The sequence below is a fragment of the Camelus bactrianus genome, chromosome 5 (genome assembly GCF_048773025.1).
Source record: "Camelus bactrianus isolate YW-2024 breed Bactrian camel chromosome 5, ASM4877302v1, whole genome shotgun sequence".
In the NCBI taxonomy this organism is placed as follows: domain Eukaryota; kingdom Metazoa; phylum Chordata; class Mammalia; order Artiodactyla; family Camelidae; genus Camelus; species Camelus bactrianus.
Genome location: NC_133543.1, coordinates 52,518,350 through 52,539,168, shown reverse-complemented (window position 1 = coordinate 52,539,168; position 20,819 = coordinate 52,518,350). Strand labels below are relative to the sequence as shown.

Here is a 20,819-nt window from a genome sequence, read left to right as displayed (position 1 = left end):
CTTTATTCTTTAAATTGAGTTACAGTCAGTTTACAATGTTGTGTCAATTTCTGGTGTACAGCACAATTTTTCAGTCACACACGAATATACATATTCATTTTCATATTCTTTTCACTGTGAGCTACTACAAGGTCTTGAATATACAAGATAAGTCTTAACACAAACCAATAACTTGTTTCAAAATAAAAACAAACAATGCTTACAACATATCTGACTGGTAAATTTAAGCAGTCGTAACTCAGTCTAAAAAATGATCTTACCTGCCTTCTCCACCCCATGCAGAATTTGGTGTAATAATCACTTCTCGACAGTTATCAGTGTCTGTATTATACACATAAAGTTTCAATGGTTTTGCTTCATGTGTTTCAATAAGGCTGAACAGATCTTCAGACTGCAAAAGCATCATAGGAGGAAAATTTTTTTGTTACAGAATTTTAGAATGTAGGTTGCAAACCTGGCTAATATCAGGATCACCTGGAAAACTTAAAAAACAACCAAACAACAACAACAAAAAAACCCCCTAGATTCTGGGCCCTGTCCCTAGACATAAAAATCATTTCTTAAAACCAATACTCCAAACAAGGTTTAATTCAATATATTACCTATCTACTACGTGCAGGGACTTATGTCCAGTTCTGGAAGACCTAGTTAGCAATTTTAGTAAAACTCTTCTATACCCAAATTCTACATATCCTGCTTTTACTCTCCATTATTAAAATCTGGTTACCTGAGCACCTTATTTTTTCTCTCATTTTTGATTTAGCAATATATACCTCCACTAGCTAACAGACAAGGAAAAGGATCCAACTAATATAGCTGAGCCAATTTTATTACCTTAGAAAGGTGAAGAGAAAATGAAATCAATAATCAAAATGAGGATCTGATTTAGTCTGGAGGTACAGAAGAGATTTCCACATACCATACACAAAATCTCTGCAACTGCCACACAGCATGTCTTTCCTCACAGCTATACCTAGTAAGACATCTCCCAGATGTTAGCTTTTTTACACCATGAGGCATAAGCTGTCTTGATCAGCAAGACCAAAATTTCAACTTTAAATGTAAAGTGTACCCAAATATACTTCTGAACTTAAACATTAATAAGAAAATATTAAATAATTTTCATTATAAATACACACACTAATTACCTCATTCATAACCGTATCTGCTCCAATGATATAATCACTGTGAGGTCTAAGACCTGCCAGTGCTGCAGGAGAATTTGATTCCACTTCCTAGGATGACACAAAAACAGCCCCCCCAATTAATGTATATAAAATAATCTACCAAATTGTAGAGTTCACAGTCCTTAATTATAGTGATTTTAATACCCCTATATGTCTTGTTAGAGATGTCAGATGTCAGAAACTATAGAATATATATATTCAAATCTCCCAAGCATAAAAAAAAAAATCACATAATATTTAATAAATATTTGAAATATTTCTATAGCTATTTGCTTTAACATTTCTTCTTCTAATGGATAAATCATTTAAAAAAGTTCTTAGGCATCATATTTGCTTCTCTTCCTCAAGTTGTTATTCTTTTTTATTAATTTATATTTTAAAAGCAATGAATTCTGATTTTCAGAAACTAAAGGTAGCCTAATAATCTCACCCAATTGGAGACAACCACTGCTAAAACGCCCTTGTACACTGCTTCTTAAACTGCAAGTAACAGTTCACAGTTGATACCTACCAACACATGCCAAACGTTTTCATTTGCTCCATCAAAGCTGCAGAAACGAATGCTCACTCCCAACAAGCCCTGGCCACCCCACATGTTACTTGGTGTGACTGAGGTCTCTCGCAGCTCCAGTGTTTTACTACTGTAGATAAGCATTTTTACAGGCTTTTCAACGTTTGCTTTCAGTAGATCCTTAAGAGTGTCATTGTCTTTATTCTGTAAATACACAGAAATTTTTCTTAGTAAATAAAAAGCTAATGTTAACAATCTTAGTTTAAGCATCCTATAGCCCTACTGGAGTAATATTAATAATTAGCATAAACATTCAACAGGCAGAGGTTTCATTAACATTCAAATATTCCCCAAAGTAAAAGAATGTCAAGAAATTCAGAGCAACTATTATGCTAGCAACAACATGTGACTTTTTTCTAATAGCTGACTATGGATTATGGAATTTGCAACTCAACATTATTTGAAATGATCTAGGGTTTCAGTGATTAAAAAACTAAAACACCCAGAAGAAGTCATATTACTTACAGAATTGGTATGACTTTAACTTTAAAATCTAAAACATTTGGTAGGATTGAAGTTTAATTTTGGACTCTACTCCTGTATGTACACTTTATTATGAACTAGCAGGAAAAGAAAATGGAAGCAGTATGTTAAATTTTCATTACATAAATGAATAAAGGCCATTACATAGATGTTGGTAAGTAATGAACAAAAACTTAAGACCATTGTGAAAAAATAAACTAACCAACTAGCCATTTTCATTAAGAATTTCCTTTGTTGAAATTATACAATTTCCTTCCTATAGACATTCACTACATGTAAACTGAGAGCAACTTATAAAAAGTGGTTTTAATTCTGCACTGTTGGAACACATCTCTGTCCATTTTTATAACAGTTTTATGTATCAGGGAAGGGAACTGAGCAACAAGAAAACTGACAAGTTATTTGAGGATGAGTCTTAACTAATCTATTTCTCAATAACCTAAAAATGTCAGACTTCTTTGAAAAAGCAACAAAATCATGTCTTCCTGATTAAAAAAAGTAAATATTTAACATTTAAAGTAGGGGAGAGGGTAAAAGCTTAGTGGTAGAGCACATGCTTAGCTTGCAGGAAGTCCTGGGTTCAATCCCCAGTACTTCCATTAAAAAACAAACAGAAAAAACTTGAGAATTTAACATATAAAGTAGAAGTCTCCAGTGATATTCTTCCCCTAAGATAACTGCTCGAGCGTGAAGTATACTATTCCGTATTTGACATTCTCATATGTTTACTAACGCACAGTTGGTTACATTTACAAATTGGCTGATGAATGAACATCCATCCCAGGTAATCTGAAAATTTCCATTTTCAAAAGATTGCAAAATACCATAGGCAAAAATACAAAAAGCTGAACTTACTAATCTTGAACCATTAATAGAAACAATAAAATCAAAGAATGGCTCCAGTCCAGCTCTATGTCCTGGGGAATTTTCTTGTACCTGTAAAAACAAAAATGTCAAAAATGAAAAATGCAAAGCTTACTTACAAACTGTGACACCTATCACTTTTCAGTAAAAATAGATTAATTTCATTGATAAGGAAATACAGGTACTCACTAGTTCTCTCATTTCTCTTCAACTCCCAGGTAATGCCCTTGCAGCTCCCTAAATTCTACTCATTCTCTAAACTCATCCTCAGATATGAGGTTTTTCCTCTACAGTTCCATTTCACACCACTTTCTACTTGTTGGGGGGTAGGGGGACAATCTTCCCAGAATTTAGCACATGTCACGGCAGACAGTTAATCATTATAATTAAGCATCAAATTCAAATTAACTTATGTTCTATTTATTCCACGACTACTACTAGCAAGGCACCATTTAGTTACAAAACTAACATAGGAACGTAGCCACTGATGTCAAAACATTTATAATCTGTCGAGGAACAGGTAATAAGAAGGCGAGACAGAGGACACACAGACCTCTAATAACTGTAATACAAGACCAAAAAGCTTAAAGGTTATACAAACGCACAAAGTTCTAAGGGGAAGATTAAATCTGATTGAAGCAACTTCACAGGAAAAAAAAAAAAAGACATTTGAATTGTGCTTTAAAAGGGGGGTAGAACTTTCTTTCAACGGTGAAGATGGATAAGAGGATGAGGAAGGACATCTGAAAGTTGAAGAGATAATATGAGTAAAAACCCAGAAGGAGTCTGAAAAATGAGAATCACAATATAGTGTAGTTAAGACAACAGGTGGTATAGGATTGAAATAAATTAATATGCAACATTTTACTTCAACCAGCAGTTTTCAGGGTGTCCATGGCTTTCATCAAGTTCTCAAAAGGTTTCTCCATGACCCAAATAAAGTGTTAAAAGCATGGATTTTGTGCAGTTCTTTTATTTTATAGGTGAAGAAGTCATCCTGTGACTTGCCTATGGTCTCATAGTTGGCTAGTGGCAGAGGTGAAACTCAAAAGTATATCTTGTAACTATTAGTCCAGTAAGCAGGCTGGAAAAAAGGGTTGGAGCTAGACTTACAGAGGACTTTACATGGAAGATTAAGATTACTTAGCTTCTCAACGACACAAATGTTTACCATTTCACAATTGAAATGGATTAAAATAAACTATTAAACTTTGTAAATCTGCAGTAATACAAATACAGTAGCTAGTAACAGTAGTAATGTGACAAAAGAGCAAAAAGTTAATACAAACCATTTTGCATTTCCTCTAAAATATTTTCATAATGTTTTAAAGAATTTTTATTCTGCTTCATGTTATTAAGTACTGTCAAAACTATCCTATGAAAACAAAGATTACATTGATATTTATAGGCTGATTTTCTATAATAATCTAAACAGTTCTAATAGTCAATTCTGAGGCTATGCAAATAACAGAGCCACATCATTCATATATACATTTGTAGCTATTCACAAGGTAACAAATCATTTTAATGCTTTCAAAATGGAACCCAAACTGTTCCCAATACTAGACTTCTTGGATTAATGACACTTAATCTTGGATTAATGACAATCTTGGATTAATGACACACTCATTACTTTTGGAATAATGTTACCTTTTATTCATTTAAAGCCAAAATATATTATCATTGCCTCTGAAGAAGTGAAACTAGATTTTCTTCATTTGTCACAGTAAGGAATAGTTAGTTGCCCGTTATAAAGATGGTTCAATGTTTAACTTACTGAAACTGTTTGAAATTGCTTTGTGTACAATTTCCTACAAATGTGGGACTAAATCATTTTTGTAAGTTAAACAAGTTAAACAGCAAAGGGACTTATGATTTTAAAGTGTTAGCTCTAATAAAAATAATCAGTACATACCTGTTTCTTTATACTCAGTTTCCTTAAATAAGGGATATTTTATATTCTATATATTATCAAGCAAAATGTCTAGAACCCAAAATGGCAGATAGATTTCTCCTCAAATAGCAACTCTGAAAGGAAAATAGTGGCTGCTTGGAGCTATTACAAGAAGAGAGAGGTCAAGTCGCAGCTAGCTGGGAAGAAGTCATGATCCCCTAGATGTGAAATGCCTCTCCAGTAGGTGCCTATCAATTAGATGTGAAATGTCTCAGGTGTGAAAAGAGGATAATTAGCACAGATCTTAGGAGCCCCCTCTGAGGGGAGTTTCTCATTTAATAGGGTCCACATCTAATTATCTAACTCTCTGAATCTGAATCTTTCCAAATGACCATTTTCTGTAGAAACCAACTAGTCCAATGATTATTTCAGATTTCTCCACGAAGGCTGCCAACAGTTTATCTTTTAGATAAAAACGGCTAAAGACAATACTTTTGTAATGTCATCAGCACCCAAGAAAGTTGATCCCACACACTGCTTCTCATCATGCTACCATCCAAGTATCGAGTTTTACCACTATTTGTTTGAAATGGAAAATCTCCAATACCATTAGAATTATTCTTCCCCATAACTCAAAAAAGATTCAGCAGCTAAATTTGTGTTCTAAAATAAATAAATAAACTTAAATAATTCTTTCTCTAACTCTATTTTCCCATTTTAATTTTCTACAAACATCAATCTCCTCTCTGTTTTTAACGGACCTTGAAATTAATTTCTTTCCTAAATTTATTTACATCATTAGTACCAGCACAATTCTGAACCAGTTATCTTAATTACTACTAAGAAGCCAGCAGAGGGAGCCCTAGAAAATGGTCACTGACTAACACATTTTAAGGAAATTTCCTACATTTCTTAACGTGGAAAGTAAGATCTACAACACTACAAATTAAACCATCCACACAGGTAAGTTTCTCTGGCAATATTATCCACTGATAAGAATCTCTTAGGCACCTAATCTCTCAAGCATCAGATTACTGCTCAATACTTTCCTTCCCTATGAGATCTCTTGATTGTTGATTCCTTGTCTGCTTCTTTCAAACCATCTTAATTTTTTTTAAAAAGGAAGAAGAAAAAAAAAGAATATATACCTGGCTCCATAGGCTATTTAACATTTACTATTCGACCAAATATAGCAGTTTAAGATGAACAGATTAAATTTGGAAGTTTAATAATTAAGATTTTACATGATTTTGAAAAAATGTACAGTGAATAGATAATAGAATTTTAGAGTCAGACTGACTTGGTTTTGAGTCATGGTATGCCTACTTACTAGCTTTTTGAGCTTGGGAAAGTTTATCTTGCTGGGCCTCAGTTTTCTCATCTGTAAGGAAAAGATACTGCCATCTACTTTACAAGAATACTGTAAAGAGACTGAATGAGTTTAAATTTATGAAATGACTAGCTAAGTCTCTGACATATGACAGGAGTCCTACAAATCTTAAGCTCATCTTCCTAACTCCGCAATCACCACCTGAGGGGAAATCTTTGTAACCAATTAATTTCTAGATACTACATTATCTTTATAACCTTGTATTAATTATCTCTCATCCCTTAAGAAAAAGAAAAAAGATATGGAATGTTAGTCAGCTAGGAAAAGGAGATAAGTTATTTTTTAAAATGTCTCCTACACTGCTGGCAGGAATGCAGTTTGGTGCAGCCACTGTGGAAAACAGTATGGAGATTTCTCAAAAGACTAGGAATAGATTTACCATATGACCCAGTAATCCCACTCCTGGGCATATATCCAGAAGGGACCCTAATTCAAAAAGACACCTGCACCCCAATGCTCATAGCAGCACTATTTACAATAGCCAAGACATGGAAACAGCCTAAATGTCCATCAACAGATGACTGGATAAAGAAGTTGTGGTATATATATACAATGGAATACTATTCAGCCATAAAAATGACAACATAACGCCATTTGCAGCAACATGGATGTCCCTGGAGAACGTCATTCTAAGTGAAGTAAGCCAGAAAGAGAAAGAGAAATACCATATGAGATCACTCATAGGTGGAATCTAAAAAAAGAAAAGAAAAGAAAAAGAAAAAAATGAATATAAATACAAAACAGAAACAGACTCATAGACATAGGATACAAACTTGTGGTTGCCAGGGGGGAGGAGGGTGGGAAGGGACAGACTGGGAGTTTGAAATTTGTTGATACTGACAGGTATATATAGAATAGATAAACAAGACTATACTGTATAGCACAGGGAAATATATACAAGACCTTGTGGTAGCTGACAGTGAAAAAGAATGCAACGATGAATATATGTATGTTCATGTATAACTGAAAATTTGTGCTCTACACTGGAAATTGACACAACATTGTAAACTGACTATAACTCAATAAAATAAAGTTTTTTAAAAAGTCTCTCAAAAATCAATCCCATATGTATGGCAGATCTAAAGATCAAAGGTAAAACAATAAAGCTTTTAGAGAAAAACATAGAATATCTTTAAGTATGAAAAGAATTCTTAAACTGAACACAAAAGCACTAACCATAAACTAAAAAAATTTGATAAACTATACTAAAACTATGAACAACTTCTGCTCATCAGAAGACACAAGTGAGAAGATAGAACATATATTCAACAAAGGAACAGTATTCAGAACTAATTCAGAATTACTGCAATCATTAAGAAAGACTGAGTGAAACCACAATAAGATTCTACTTCACATTTACAAAAACTGCTAAAACAAAAAAGAGTAACAAGGATCGGAAAGGATATGGAGAAACTAGATCCCTCATACACTGATGATGGGAATGTAAAATGGTGCAGCCACTGTGGAAAACCATTTGGCAAATCCTCGAAATGCTAAACACAAAGTTATCGTATGACCTTGCAATTCCACTCCTAGGTATATAACCAAGAGAAATGAAAATATATCCATGTAAAAATCTGTAAACAAATTTCATACTGCTTTATTCATAATAGCCGGGAAGTGGAAACAACCTAAAATCCCTCAATTGATGAATAAATAAACAAAATGTAGTACACTCACAGAATGGAATATTATTTGCCAGTAAAAAAAGAATTAAGTACTGATACATGCTACAACATGAATAGACCATGAAAATATTATGCTAAGTGAAAGAAGCCAGTCACAAAGACCATATATTGTATAACTCCATTTATATGAAATATCCAGAATAGGCAAATCCATAGAAAGTAGATTAGTAGTTACCAGTAGCTGGTGGGTAGGGAATGGGGAGCAGCTGTTAAAGGGTACAGAGTTTGTTTCTGGAGTGATAAAAAGGTTCTGGAATTAGATATTGGTGATGGTTGCACAACTCGGTGAGTATACAAAAAAACCCACTGAACTGTATACTTTAAAACATTGAATTTAATGGTATGTAAATGATATTTCAATAAAGCTGCTTTAAAAAGAAGATAGACAACAAAGAAATAGAAAAGATTTTAGCAGACACTAAACAAAAGAGGATGTTGAAGTGGCCAGTAAATATAAAAATGTGTTCAACAGTCATCAGGAAATGCAAATTAAAACCACAGTGTGATATTACTACATACCTATCAGGATGGCCAAAATCAAAAAGATGGAAAATACTAAGTGATATGAGGATAGGGAACAATGAGAAATCTGAACTGCTGCTGGTGGGAATGGAAATCAGTAAACTATTTGGCAATATGTATTAATGTTAAAATATGCACACCTCTGTTAAATATTTCACTCTTTAGTATCCCCAACAGAAACAGGATATGTTCTCCAAAAGACATACACAATATAACATTCACAGCAGCACTATCTGTATTAGCTCCAAACTAAAAATCATACAAATGAACATCAACAGCAGAAAAGATAAATAAATTCTGGCATATTCTATGGCATAAAATATGTTAACGAAATGAAAGCTCTACAATACACAACAACATGGCTACATCTCACAAGCAATATTTGAGCAAAAGAAGCCAGACACAAATGAATACATATCATATGATTTCATTTACATAAAGTGTAAGAAAAAGCCAAGCTAATCTCTGCTGTTAGAAATCAAGATAGTGTATTCACTCTGGGGAGTTAGGGGAAAGCTGGCACGTGACCAGAAAGAGATTACATTAGAGTGCTGCTTGTGAAAATACATCAAGAGGTACACTTATGTGCATTTTTAATATAAAAAATTTTAAGATATGCCTCTCTATCCAAAAAGTAGCAATCAAATTACTACAATCTAAGAACATACCTAACACCTCAACTGTAAAGAACACAGTCTGAACCAACAATTAAGTCTAAAAGCACCGTGAGCAGTCAATGTAAAGACTGCAAAGTAACTTGCCCCAATGCTCATTCATCTTTACAACATGAGAAGAAATACTTCTTTCATAAGCACTCTAGAAAAAACAGCTATAACAAGATGAAATTTGCTAGACATTTTACACTCCTCAAGAAGTAAAATGTGAGTTTACAATAGAAAGTGCACAGTGAAGGGGCAGCCATCCCCGTTACATAGAAAGATATTAGCACCAAGGACTGGCAGCTGGACTGTGAATCACCAACTCTACATAAATAATCCCTAAGGTGGAGTCATTCACTTACTACAGGGAGTTTGAGTGGGTTCTGAGATCGATTTAGTGCATCATGACAGACTAGACAAATGTCAAAATACAAAAATATCAGAATAGACAACAAAACTTCACAACTTAATAAGGGTCACCCCAGAAACCCTGTACCCATTAGCAGCTGCTCCCCATTCCCCCGAACCCCAGCCTCTGGTAACCACTAACCTTACTTTCTATCTCTACAGATTTGAGTATTCTGCACATTTCGTATAATACATGGTCTCTGTGACAGACTTCTCTGTGTACAGACCTAACTGTTCTATACTGGTTGTTTTCCAGTGAAGCATCCATCTATTCTTCTAGGACTAAAAGTATAAAGTATTTTATACTAGGCTTAGGTCATTTCGCCTGAACCCATCTCTCTTTTAAATTCTGGCTTGGGGTAGAGAGGGACAGAAGAGTAGAAGGAAAGAAGAGTTGGGGTGGGGTGGGAGTAAGGCATTCTCCCAACTGATCTGGGCCACTTACTTACGTACCTCCAGCTAAGCAACTGATACTCTAAAGTAACAAAGAAAGGAAACCACAGGCTACTTTCCGAACACAGGATATTACCAGATTAGGTATTTTATAAGGTGATATATACAAAGATACCCAAGTTCCTGGCTCGCATGTGAATTATCTCCCTTAAGTTTTCTAACCATGGAGATGTTTCCATAAAATCGGTTCAGTGGAAGTATAACTGTCTCCTCTTTACTACTGCAGCACTAACTCCTTCTTCACACATACAAGGCAGATAAGTCCCTTTGAATGACTTTTTTGCACCATCATCTCCTCTAGCTCTCAATTTAATGTTAACATTCTTGCCTTAGTACTGTTTTTAAAAATAGTAGAGATGTTAAATAAGACTAAAAATTAAATTCAATCCAAATAAGACATAAATGATGACTCATTTAAATTAAACACGTAAAACTTCATGTTATATGTATGTGCTTAGGTGAACAAAATGACAGGGAAAGATCTGAGAATGTGCTGTAACAAAAATAAACCCTAAATTCGTCATAGTTATTTTTTTTAAAAGGCACTTTTGGAGAGGGGAGCTTTTTTACATCTGTAAAAGGCCAGTTTCCCTATTTGGGACTTGACACAAATGTGTGGTAAATAATTCTGCAAGAGACTAGAAGAGTTCGAGGCTCACCTTGCTAAAACATTCTCCTCACGTGTTCTACCAAAACAACTCAAAGAGCATGTTCTCCAGATACTGACCCAATGATATAACTTCTAACGTAGGAAGCAATATGAAATAAAATTCTAATGACAACTAAATGAAATAAAAACCCATCATTACATAGTAGCTTCCTAGAAAAGATCTGTAGGTTAGAAAAGATCTGTAGGTTGAAAGAAACCGAAATCTATTCTAAAAGAAGTTAAAACTCTGACCATATGCCACACTCTGTACTCTTCAAATACTAGATTCCCTTCAACTTTAGGGAGATCCCCTTCAACTTTAGCCTAGCTGAATGAAATCTTTTACACATGTTCCATTCTAGGATCCGAATGTGTGTGGAAGAATTCCTTCATCTGCCTTGCTGGGAACACAGTTTTTGTGCTCGGGAAACAAGCCTATCTTCATATACTGAAAGGCCTTCCCCCAAACTCGGTTGTGCAAGGCAAACTGCCTTTACCTTGAAACCGGCTCAAGGTATTTGTTTCTTAGGGAAAGAAAACTTGCTGTGTGTGACTTTAGGGAATAATCTGTGTTCCTTTCCTTTAGCTGTAAAGGGAGGAGGCTGACTAGATACTAAGACTGAAAGACTCACCATGAAGTAAGTCTAACCGTCGCTAACCTATCTATAGATTCTACAGTGTAGATCAAACCCAACAAGATCACTTTAATTTTATAGACTTTTAGTCATTTTAGTTTAGTAACACTGTGGCAGGTACTCACCTACTTTTAAAAATACAGATGTAAAATTTCCTCAAAAATGAGGATATTTAAAAATTAACAGGCACGTTTACGAAATTAGTGGGTCAGATTTGATCCAAAACTTAAACAGCAGTACAGGGTGAGGTACATAGAAAAAAGTAGCTCCTGAGTAATTGGTTAAATGGAAATACTACTTCAAATGTTTATAAGTATATTTTAACTAGTATTGCCACTACAATAGTGGTTCTCAACGGGTGATACAATAATGCAAAACGAGTAACAAAAGCACAGCTAACATTTATTGAGTTTTTATCATATTCTAGACCAGACGTTAAGTGCTTTACATGGAATATGTCATTTAATCCTCAGGATAAACCAATGAGGTGGACAGCATTGTTTTAATAAAGAAATTTAACGTGCTCATTTTTTCCCAAAATATGTTCATGTACAGTATCTAATGTAGTTTTTAGTAAAAAAAAAAAAAAAAAGGTGACAGAGGCAATACTATTATCCCTATTTTTCATATAAAAAGAATGAAGCTCAAAGAAAGTTCAAGGGTTTGCCCAAGGAAAAGCAATAAAGTGATGATACTAGAATCCAGTGATTCCCAAAGGTGGTCTCCAATGATCTACTATGATGTCCCTCAATGTATCCATGTCCACGGATGACAAGGTTCCTTATTGCTGATAATGTGCCTGAATGATCTCTTATTGGTGCTTAAAAAAAACAAGCAAGCAAGCAAACAAAAACAAGAAAACCCTAGCATCATTCTCTTCATGCTGCAGTAAATTTATTTGCAATGCCAAAGGGATATGTACAGCCTATCAAAGTAACTACTTTGGTTTTGCATATGTTGTTTGGAAAAAAGCCAACCTACCTGATAAATCACAACTCCCAAGGCAATCTATAGTCAGATTCCAAAGCACATATCAAATCTTAATGGACAGAATGGATATTTTCTAGTTTATATTGTCAACTAATATTTTATTAGTCAATCAATCAATATAACCCTTTTAGTAGAATATCAAAGGCAGCCAGCTGAATATACTGATGTTAATCGTTGTTCTAAGTTCAACTCTTATGAAAATTTCAGGGGAATTATTAAAAAGCACTGTCAGTATCTGACCTAGAAGGCACTGGAGCCAGTCTTGTGAACTCTGCTACTTACTGACCAGAGACAGAAACCATAATTACCCTGCAACAGCAAGTCTCCCCAAACGAAGATCCTGAGGATTCATACATTAGAACACACTTCATCAGAAAAACATGAAAGGGTATATAAACAACATGACACTTCTAACTTGTCTGAGGTCTATTAACACTGGGGAAAGTTTATGTCTAATGATACTTCACAATTCCTAAAAGTGTCCTACGGTTCACATACATTGTATCCCATGGCATTAATAAACTGAAATATTCTGATTCCTACATTTGAAAGCAATTTCTTTTTTTTTTTTTTTTTTTTGATTTGAAAGCAATTTCAAAGAATGTTTATTAGTTAAACAATTTCACAGTCTTTTATTTGAAGAGATCAATTTTGGGAGCAGGTCAGAATCTTTAGATGGTGTTTATAAAGCTTTTTCGGTTATAACTTTATATTTGGAAAACATCAAACAACTCAAAGGTTTTCTTTTTACACCCACTGTTTTCAAAATGAGTGAGACAAGAAGGAAATAATAGTGAGATTTTAATGCTTTTCAAATGGGGACATGAGTTTAAAAGGTTTGAGAAACATCGTGTGAGTAGAATAAAGAAAAAATTATGACTATCAAATAATGGGAATTGACTTTCTCAAAATAAGTACTAAGCTGAAATCCTGCAGGATTTCATATAGATTAATGAGGCACCATTAAAAAAGAGCACATCCATATAACAGTAGATATGACTTAGGTATTCCGTTTTCTATGGAAATAATTCCACTTAACTGTCACTTTCTCCTCTAAGGAGAGTACACCTAATGGTGCCCAGTCTGCAGCGAATGGCTCAGAAGATAAAGGCCTGTTATTACACTGGAGACACAATTCATCTGAATGGTCTTTCCTTCAAAACATCCATCATCTCAAAATCTCTCTCAGAGGAAATTATAAGGAATAGTGAACATGACATTTTCCATGTCCCCATACTGGTGTGAACACTGGTTCCAGAACATCCTCAGCTATCCCCCAAATCAAAGAGAATTAAGTGTACACTGAAATTAATTTGAATATATTGATTTAGAAACATCTTATAATGGGCATCCATGAGGCAATTCCCCAAACCTAATTTTGAAAATGGTCTTGTTGGGTTCACTTAATAGTAGAAAATATAGGCAAAAATCCTTTTTTGGGGGGGAGGGTACAGCTCAGTGGTAGAGTACATTGCCTAGCATGCATGAGGTCCTGGGTTCAATTCCTAGTACCACCATTAAAGACAAACAAACAAACCTAATCGCCCCCCAACCCTGAAAAGAAGAATTCTTTATTCAACATACTTCAACTGTAGTAAATTACAATAACTTCAAACAAAACTGAGAAGCCCTTGCTAACATTTTTCCTGCCTAATGTTAGGATTAGAGGATGGGGATAAGAGGATGATATGGATGGCGAACATGGAACTGGATCCACTGCATCAGGGAATCCGAAATATAATGTTATTTTTAAAAGAAAGATTCTGAACAAATTTAAAAATCTTTCACAAGGAGTCTACTTTTTAAAAATGATTTTTATAACTTTTTTGTGAAAATACAAGTACTTCACAGTCACTGTTAAACTTTTAAAAAATATATTGAAGTTTAAAAGGAATACAAATATCACCATCCACCAGTAATCCTTTCAATATCCTAGCTTATTATCTTTCCATTTTATTTTCCTGGACACTGGAATGTACCTGCACATAAATGGAAGCATACCTATGCCCACATAGTATTTTGAAACACAATTTTCACTGAATGCAGAGCATTCCAGTCTGTAGTTAGGCCCTGATTTATTTAACAATTCCGCAGCTATTGGATATTTAGGTTGTAAAGTCAACATCTTATGATAACTTTTGGCCATATATTGAAAAAACTTCTCCTAAACTTGATGATGATTACTACTTTTAAGCTCTCTCTAATAAAACTCAAACGAAAGAATTACTTCATCTTTTGCAACATTCATGCTCCAGACGCAGTTGGAAACTAAGGTTGTCCCTAGTGCTTCTAAAAATCATACTTACAGATTAATAAAATCTATACTACTGATCATGTATAAGTGCTGATTTCCTGAAGTGCACTTATGTAAAGAAAACACACTTCAATTTGTTTAACATCAAACATAGCCATTAACAGAAGTCACTGAATCAGAATCCTTTTGACATGTACACCTTCCTAACAGACTTTTAAAACTCACTGATTTACCTAGAGCATGTATTATAAACATACCACAAAGTCCCTAAGGACTCATGGCCACAATCAGCGACTGTAACACTGGATAACATACCCCAAGCAGAGAACTAAGAATCAAACTAGAAAATAGAAAAGTACTGCCACTAACTTACACTTCACAGCTGGGATCTGACAATTCTTCCCTTTCCCCCAATCAGAGTGGCACCTGTGTGTTGGCTTAGCTGAGGTGAATAGGGAGGCAATATGATTTATAGATTCCCTTTATTTTTTGAGAAAATCATCCTTTCTTACCAAGAGTGTAGCTTCAAGAGGGATTTTGGGGGGATGGAGTGGCAGCTAGACTTGATAATCCTGAAGATCAGAAAGGTGACTGATCACAGCCCTATCAAGCAAATATCTGGTAGTTTAGTTTAAGAATGTTGTCTCAAAAAAAAAAAAAAAAAGTTGTCTAACCTAAAACATCGGACCTAAGGCAGAAAATGACTGTTGAACTAGGTAGTGCACTTTCCCATTTTCGGTGAAAACGCTCTTGTCTGTGAGGAGCAATTACCTAGTGACACTTCACTATGCCCTGAAATGGCGCTACTGATTGGGGCCACTCTGTTGACAGTCCATCACGTTATCACTCACGGAGGTGTCACAGCACACAACCAACAATGCTACTTTTAAAGACTCCCAGTTTCAGGAGGAAAGGACCACATGCTCCGTGTATCTCAGGCTGTTCATTGCAAGGGCTTAGCTAACGCTTTTTGAGATACTATGTCTCTCTGCATCCTGGTGCCTGAGGTTGTTGTCCTTCATTTACCTGGGTTGTTTTTTAAAAACGTTCCTCGCCAGTAGCTCTTTTACACTGTGGATCTAAACAATAATCTCCACCACACCCTGAGCAGTCTCAGAAAAAGAGAACGGAAGTTCTCCCCGCCAGGAAATGTGGAAGAGAAGGTTTAGGAAGGTCAGGAGCGACACTGGAGAGAAAAAAGTCCAGCCCAAATTTAGTAGATTTAAGTCCGTCAACCCCCTTCTAGGCCATTCCGTTTGTTTGCCTCATTGGCCTTTCTGGACATCCAGAGAGCGCCGCGGTGAATTAACACCTGCCGTCGCATCCCCCAACTCTGGTCTGCGGGTTCCAGGCTTCCTTTTCTAGGGCAACTCAAATGCTACCTTCACCTCTTTTGCAGATTTTGCCCCCAAGCCTCCCCTAACTTTGGGAGCTAAGAATGAGAGGAGGGGACAGAAAAGGCCGTGAAGAAAAAAACGAGTCAAGGTTGCCCCTCTCGCCTGGGTCGCCCTCGGCCAAGTCTCCGCCTGCCGCCTGTTGGCAGCCAGAGAGGCGTACACCGGGCCCGGGGCGCTCCGGGGAAGCGTAATGCGAGCGGCCTCCCGAACTGGCCTGGGCCAAGGCAGCGCCCGCGGTCGCCGATCCCTCGCGGGGTCGGGCCTGGCTGTGCCGGGAAGGGGCCCGTCGGGGCCTCCGCCTCCCCGCGGCCGGGGCCCGCCTCCAGCCGGCCGCCCCAGGGCCGCCGTCGAAGCCCTTACCCGCAGGACGTGGTAGCCTTCCGTGCCGCCGCCTGGGATCTCGACGCTCTGCGAGGAGCCCATGGCGGCGGGCGATTAGTGTGGCCGGACCGGGCTCAGCGCTGCTCCCCGCCCCCCGCACACCGTCCGCTCCTCTCCTCCGCGTAGCACTTGGGACGTGGCACTCGCTGCCTCAGGAGAGCCGGGCCGCACTGCCCGCTGGGAGATCGTCGCCGCGGCAGCCAGGGCCGCTGCGACGCCGCAGACAGCGCCACCTGCCGCGAGCCACCTGGAAGGGCCTGAGCGCACCAGGCGGGGAGGAGGGCTGGAGCGGGAGGGCGGGGAGGGGCCGACGCGTGCTCGCGAGAGAGCAGAAATACGGTTCATCCAGCCCCGGCACCTTGCTACGGGTCCCTGGGCTTGTCAAGATTCATCTAGACGCGCTCCCGCTCGCCTAAAACGCGGTTGCTTGATTGTAGCTCCCCCTGGTGGTCAGATGCCGCGGAGGGGTTGCGACTGAAAAGAAGAGGGGTGGATGCAAACACTGAGAACTCCCCATTCTTTGGGTTTGGAGGTCTTGCCCCCAGGTTGTACAGAAGAGCGTTGTAGTGGCCCTCCGTGGACGGACTACCGCGTCCGCTCAGTGCAGCTCAGTTTTATAAAGGAAAACGTTCCCTTTGTAAAACACCTGTCCTTAAGGGTCATTGAGGACCTATCAAAGTTCTGTTTCTGTTTTTGTTTTTGTTTTTTTGCTTTCTCTATTTAAGACAGCAAGATCGGTCACAGTCTAAACGATGTCAAAGTGGGAAGCACAGGTGGATGACTTTGGCGTTCCACCGCCTGCAGCTTTGGTTAGGAAGCCAAGCTGTATTCACACTTTTCCTGTTCAATTGCTCCTTTTGCCCCTTCCCTCTAAAATCCTCAGTTATAGCTATTGCCCAGGGGTCAATCTGACCATCACTAACAGTGGATCAACCAGATATCAGAACATACGTATTCTGATGTGAAGCAACGTGAAGTACCCATTATCATCCACGAAGTATTCTACCCCAAAATGTTTACCTTGCCTCTCTCACACCTTTAGTTAGATCTTCCAGTTTCAGGAATACAGAGGATAGAAGAACAAGTAAAATGACTTTACAAAGAAGCTACCAGGAAAAAATCCAGGAAGTGAGATGTTCTTCAAAACAGCTGGCCAGTTTTTTCCATCAAGTCAGGACAAGAAAGGGTCTACACTGGATCAAAAGACATATGAAGGACATAACCAGGAGATGCAATGAAAGCTGATTTGGGAGCTGATTGGGAGAGATGCACTGTAAAGAACATTTTGGGCTCACTTGGGAAAATGTGAAAACTGCATATTATGAAGAAAAGCATTTATTGTCATGAAAGTGTGTCATCAGTTTCCAGAAACTTGATCAGATTGGAGGGCTTTTTTTACCTCACAATATCTTATAAGTATCAATGTAGCAATATTTCCATTAACATTTTCTGACTGAAACCTAGATGTAGTCTCTAAACTTTTATAAAATGTGTTCTACAGTAACAGAGCTTCTCCAGCTAGCTATGAGATTTTAAGAACATTAATAGTGAGGTCCCTAATTTAACTTCCCTACCCTGTTCCACACCGGGCTGTGGAAACAGGACAAATGCTCCAACCACCTCCAGTGTTCTGTGTGTCCTGGGCTGGATTCTCCCTCCTCCAGCTTGGCAAGAGAGGTAAGTGTGTAAATTCAGATACAACCCTTCAGTTCTACTTCCATTTCCCAGGGGAGCCGGAGGCAGGATGATGTAACTAAAGGGCATGAACTTTGGAATCAATGGGTGGGCCTGGGTTTGAACTCTGATTTTGCCATTTACTAGCTGCGGAATCTGGGACAAATCATTTAACTTCTCTGCATCTCAATTTCTACAAACATTAAAAACTATTGTAAATTTTTAAAGATGTGTTAATAGTTATTTTTTTAGAAATACATAAAAAATTGTGAGGGCTTTGGGCTTTTCAACGATTTTTCTTCCCTTGCATCATTTGTGATATTTTTAGATCTGATTACTTAAAAATTTTTTTCTTTATTACTTTTTGAATAGGCAATACACTTATTTACAACAAAAGTCAATGGGTATAGAAGAATGATCAGTGAAAAATAAGTCTCCCTTTCATCACTGTGGCCAAGCCTCTCAAGAATTCCCTTCCCTGGAGGCAACCAATGTGTATCCTGGTGGAATCATTCGATGTAATTTATTTTGATGAGAGTAGTAAGTAGAGAACCAATCTTATTTTTTTCCCAAATACTTACCCAGTTGTTCTAAAACTACTTAGTGAATTATCCAACTCTTCTCAGAAGAAATATCATTTGAAATACCACCTTTACCAAATACTCAGTTCCTATATATGTATTTGATTCTATCCATGGTCTTTGTACTTTGTTCCATTATCTATTCATGAACCAGTGTCATATTTCATAATTTACTACAGTCTTCCAATATATTTTAAGAGCTAGTAGGCTAGTCACTTCATTATTTTCTCTTTTCAGAATTACCCTTCTATTCTTGCTTGCTTGTTTTTCCATATTAAATAGTTCAAGGATCAGCAAATTTTTTTTCTGTAAAAGGCCAGATAACAAATATTTTAGGCTTTGCAGCCCCTATATAGCAATTATTCTATAGCAATTATTCAACTTTACCATTGTATAGTGAAAGTAGCAATTAACAAGAAGTAAGTCAGTAGGTGTGGCTGTGCTCTAACAAAACTCCTTTTACAAAAACAGAATGCACTGGACTAGGCCCATAGGCCATTGTTTACTGGCCCCTGAATTAGAAAAACCATTTGCCTAGATAAAAGAAAAAAGATCTTAGTGTTTTATTGAGATCACATTAAATTTATAGATTAAAGAGAATTGACCCCTTTATGATGTTGAGTTTATCTTAGGATGGGAAATGACTTCCTATTTGATTAATGCTTATTTGATATCCCTTAGTAATGTTTAAATTTTTTCTATATATTCAAATATATGTTCAGGTTTAATATTTTTTTCTCACTATTAAAACATTAAATGTCTCTGTATTAGGACATTCCTTGGCTATTTTCTATATCTATAATTTTCTCTCTAATCCTCTTTAACTCTGTTCATCTCTTTTTCATTTTTCTTACTTTTCTTAATCCTGTCCTCATGTTTCCTACTGTGTTTTCAGTAAAGTCTTTCTCCTTTGTGTTGCTTTCAATGTGGGCTGCATTGGAATGCTTTCAGTTGCAAGTAACATAAGCCAACTAAGACTGGCTTATAAGTTGAGGAAATTTTATTATTTCACATAACAAGAAGTTTGGAGATAGAGAGATTCCAGAGTTGGTTAACTCATGGTCTCAATGATGTCAGGGTACATGGAGGGTGAGCATCCCTCTGCTTCTCTTAACTTTTCACATGTGAAAACAAGACGGTGGTGGCAGCTCCACATGTTACATTGTCATGTGACAACAAATGAGAAGAGAATATGTTTTTGGCTTTGTCTCTTTTTTAAGACCAAGGAACACTCTTTTAGAAGCCATCCAGAACACTTACGTTTTATCAGCCAAGATTGTATCACACCTGAACCAGATTCTGACAAATAGAATAGAAATATCAGGCTTGATTTAGATGAATTGATACGTACCCTTGAGACAAGGGAGGCGCTCATGAAGCACTTACTATAAAGTGTTAGTAATCGAATCACAGTAATACTGGCTAAAGTGCAGACACAAAGATCAATGGTGTAGAATAGACAGACCCACATGTAAGGTTAATTGACTTTTGAGAAAGGTACTCAGGAAATTAATAGAGGGAGGATAGTCTTTTCACAAAATGGTGCTGGAACAATTGAACATTCAAAAAAAGAAAGAAAAAAGAAAGAATCTCAACCCATACTTCACATTATGTACAAAAATACTCAAAATAGATAATATACCTAAGTGTAAAACTTAAAAAATGTAAACTTCTAGAAGAAAACATAGGCAGATATTTTTATATAGGGACACAGAAAATGTAAACCATAAAAGAAAAATTGGTACATAATACTTTATCAAAGTTTAAAATTTTGGCTCTTCAAAAGATGCTTATTAAGAAAAAGAAAAGGTAAGCCACATAGTTGAAGAAAATATTTGCAAAACACATACCTAATAAATATATACACAATATATAAAGGACTGTCATAACTCAGTAATAAGAAAACCCAGTTTTTTAAAACAAACAAAAGGCTTGAGCAGATGTTTCACACACACACAAACACACGCACACACACAAACACACGCACACACACACAAAGAAGTACAGATGCCAAATGAGAACATGAAAAGATGCTTAACATCATTAGCTCTAGGGAAGTGAAAACTAAACCCACAGTAAGATACCACTACACACTTATTAGAGTCCCACTCCTGGCCATATATCCAGAGGAAATTCTAA

The 20,819-nt window shown here is 36.7% G+C and overlaps 1 protein-coding gene across 2 annotated transcripts in view; it reads right to left on the bottom strand.

The window, feature by feature from the left end:
* GORASP2 (golgi reassembly stacking protein 2) overlaps positions 1-16,615 on the bottom strand; it is a 28,533-nt gene extending 11,918 nt beyond the window's left edge. Inside the window, exons 1-5 of one of the 2 annotated variants that reach the window (XM_074363878.1) lie at positions 16,405-16,614; positions 3,097-3,177; positions 1,699-1,902; positions 1,149-1,235; positions 261-391 (exon numbers count right to left, since the gene is read on the bottom strand). In XM_074363878.1, the coding sequence (XP_074219979.1) occupies positions 261-391; positions 1,149-1,235; positions 1,699-1,902; positions 3,097-3,177; positions 16,405-16,467 (566 nt within the window). In that variant the 5' untranslated portion in view covers positions 16,468-16,614. Of the gene's footprint in view, positions 1-260; positions 392-1,148; positions 1,236-1,698; positions 1,903-3,096; positions 3,178-16,404 lie in introns of both variants that reach the window. The other variant, XM_074363879.1, reaches the window with a different exon arrangement.
* Between the last annotated feature and the right edge of the window lie 4,204 nt (positions 16,616-20,819).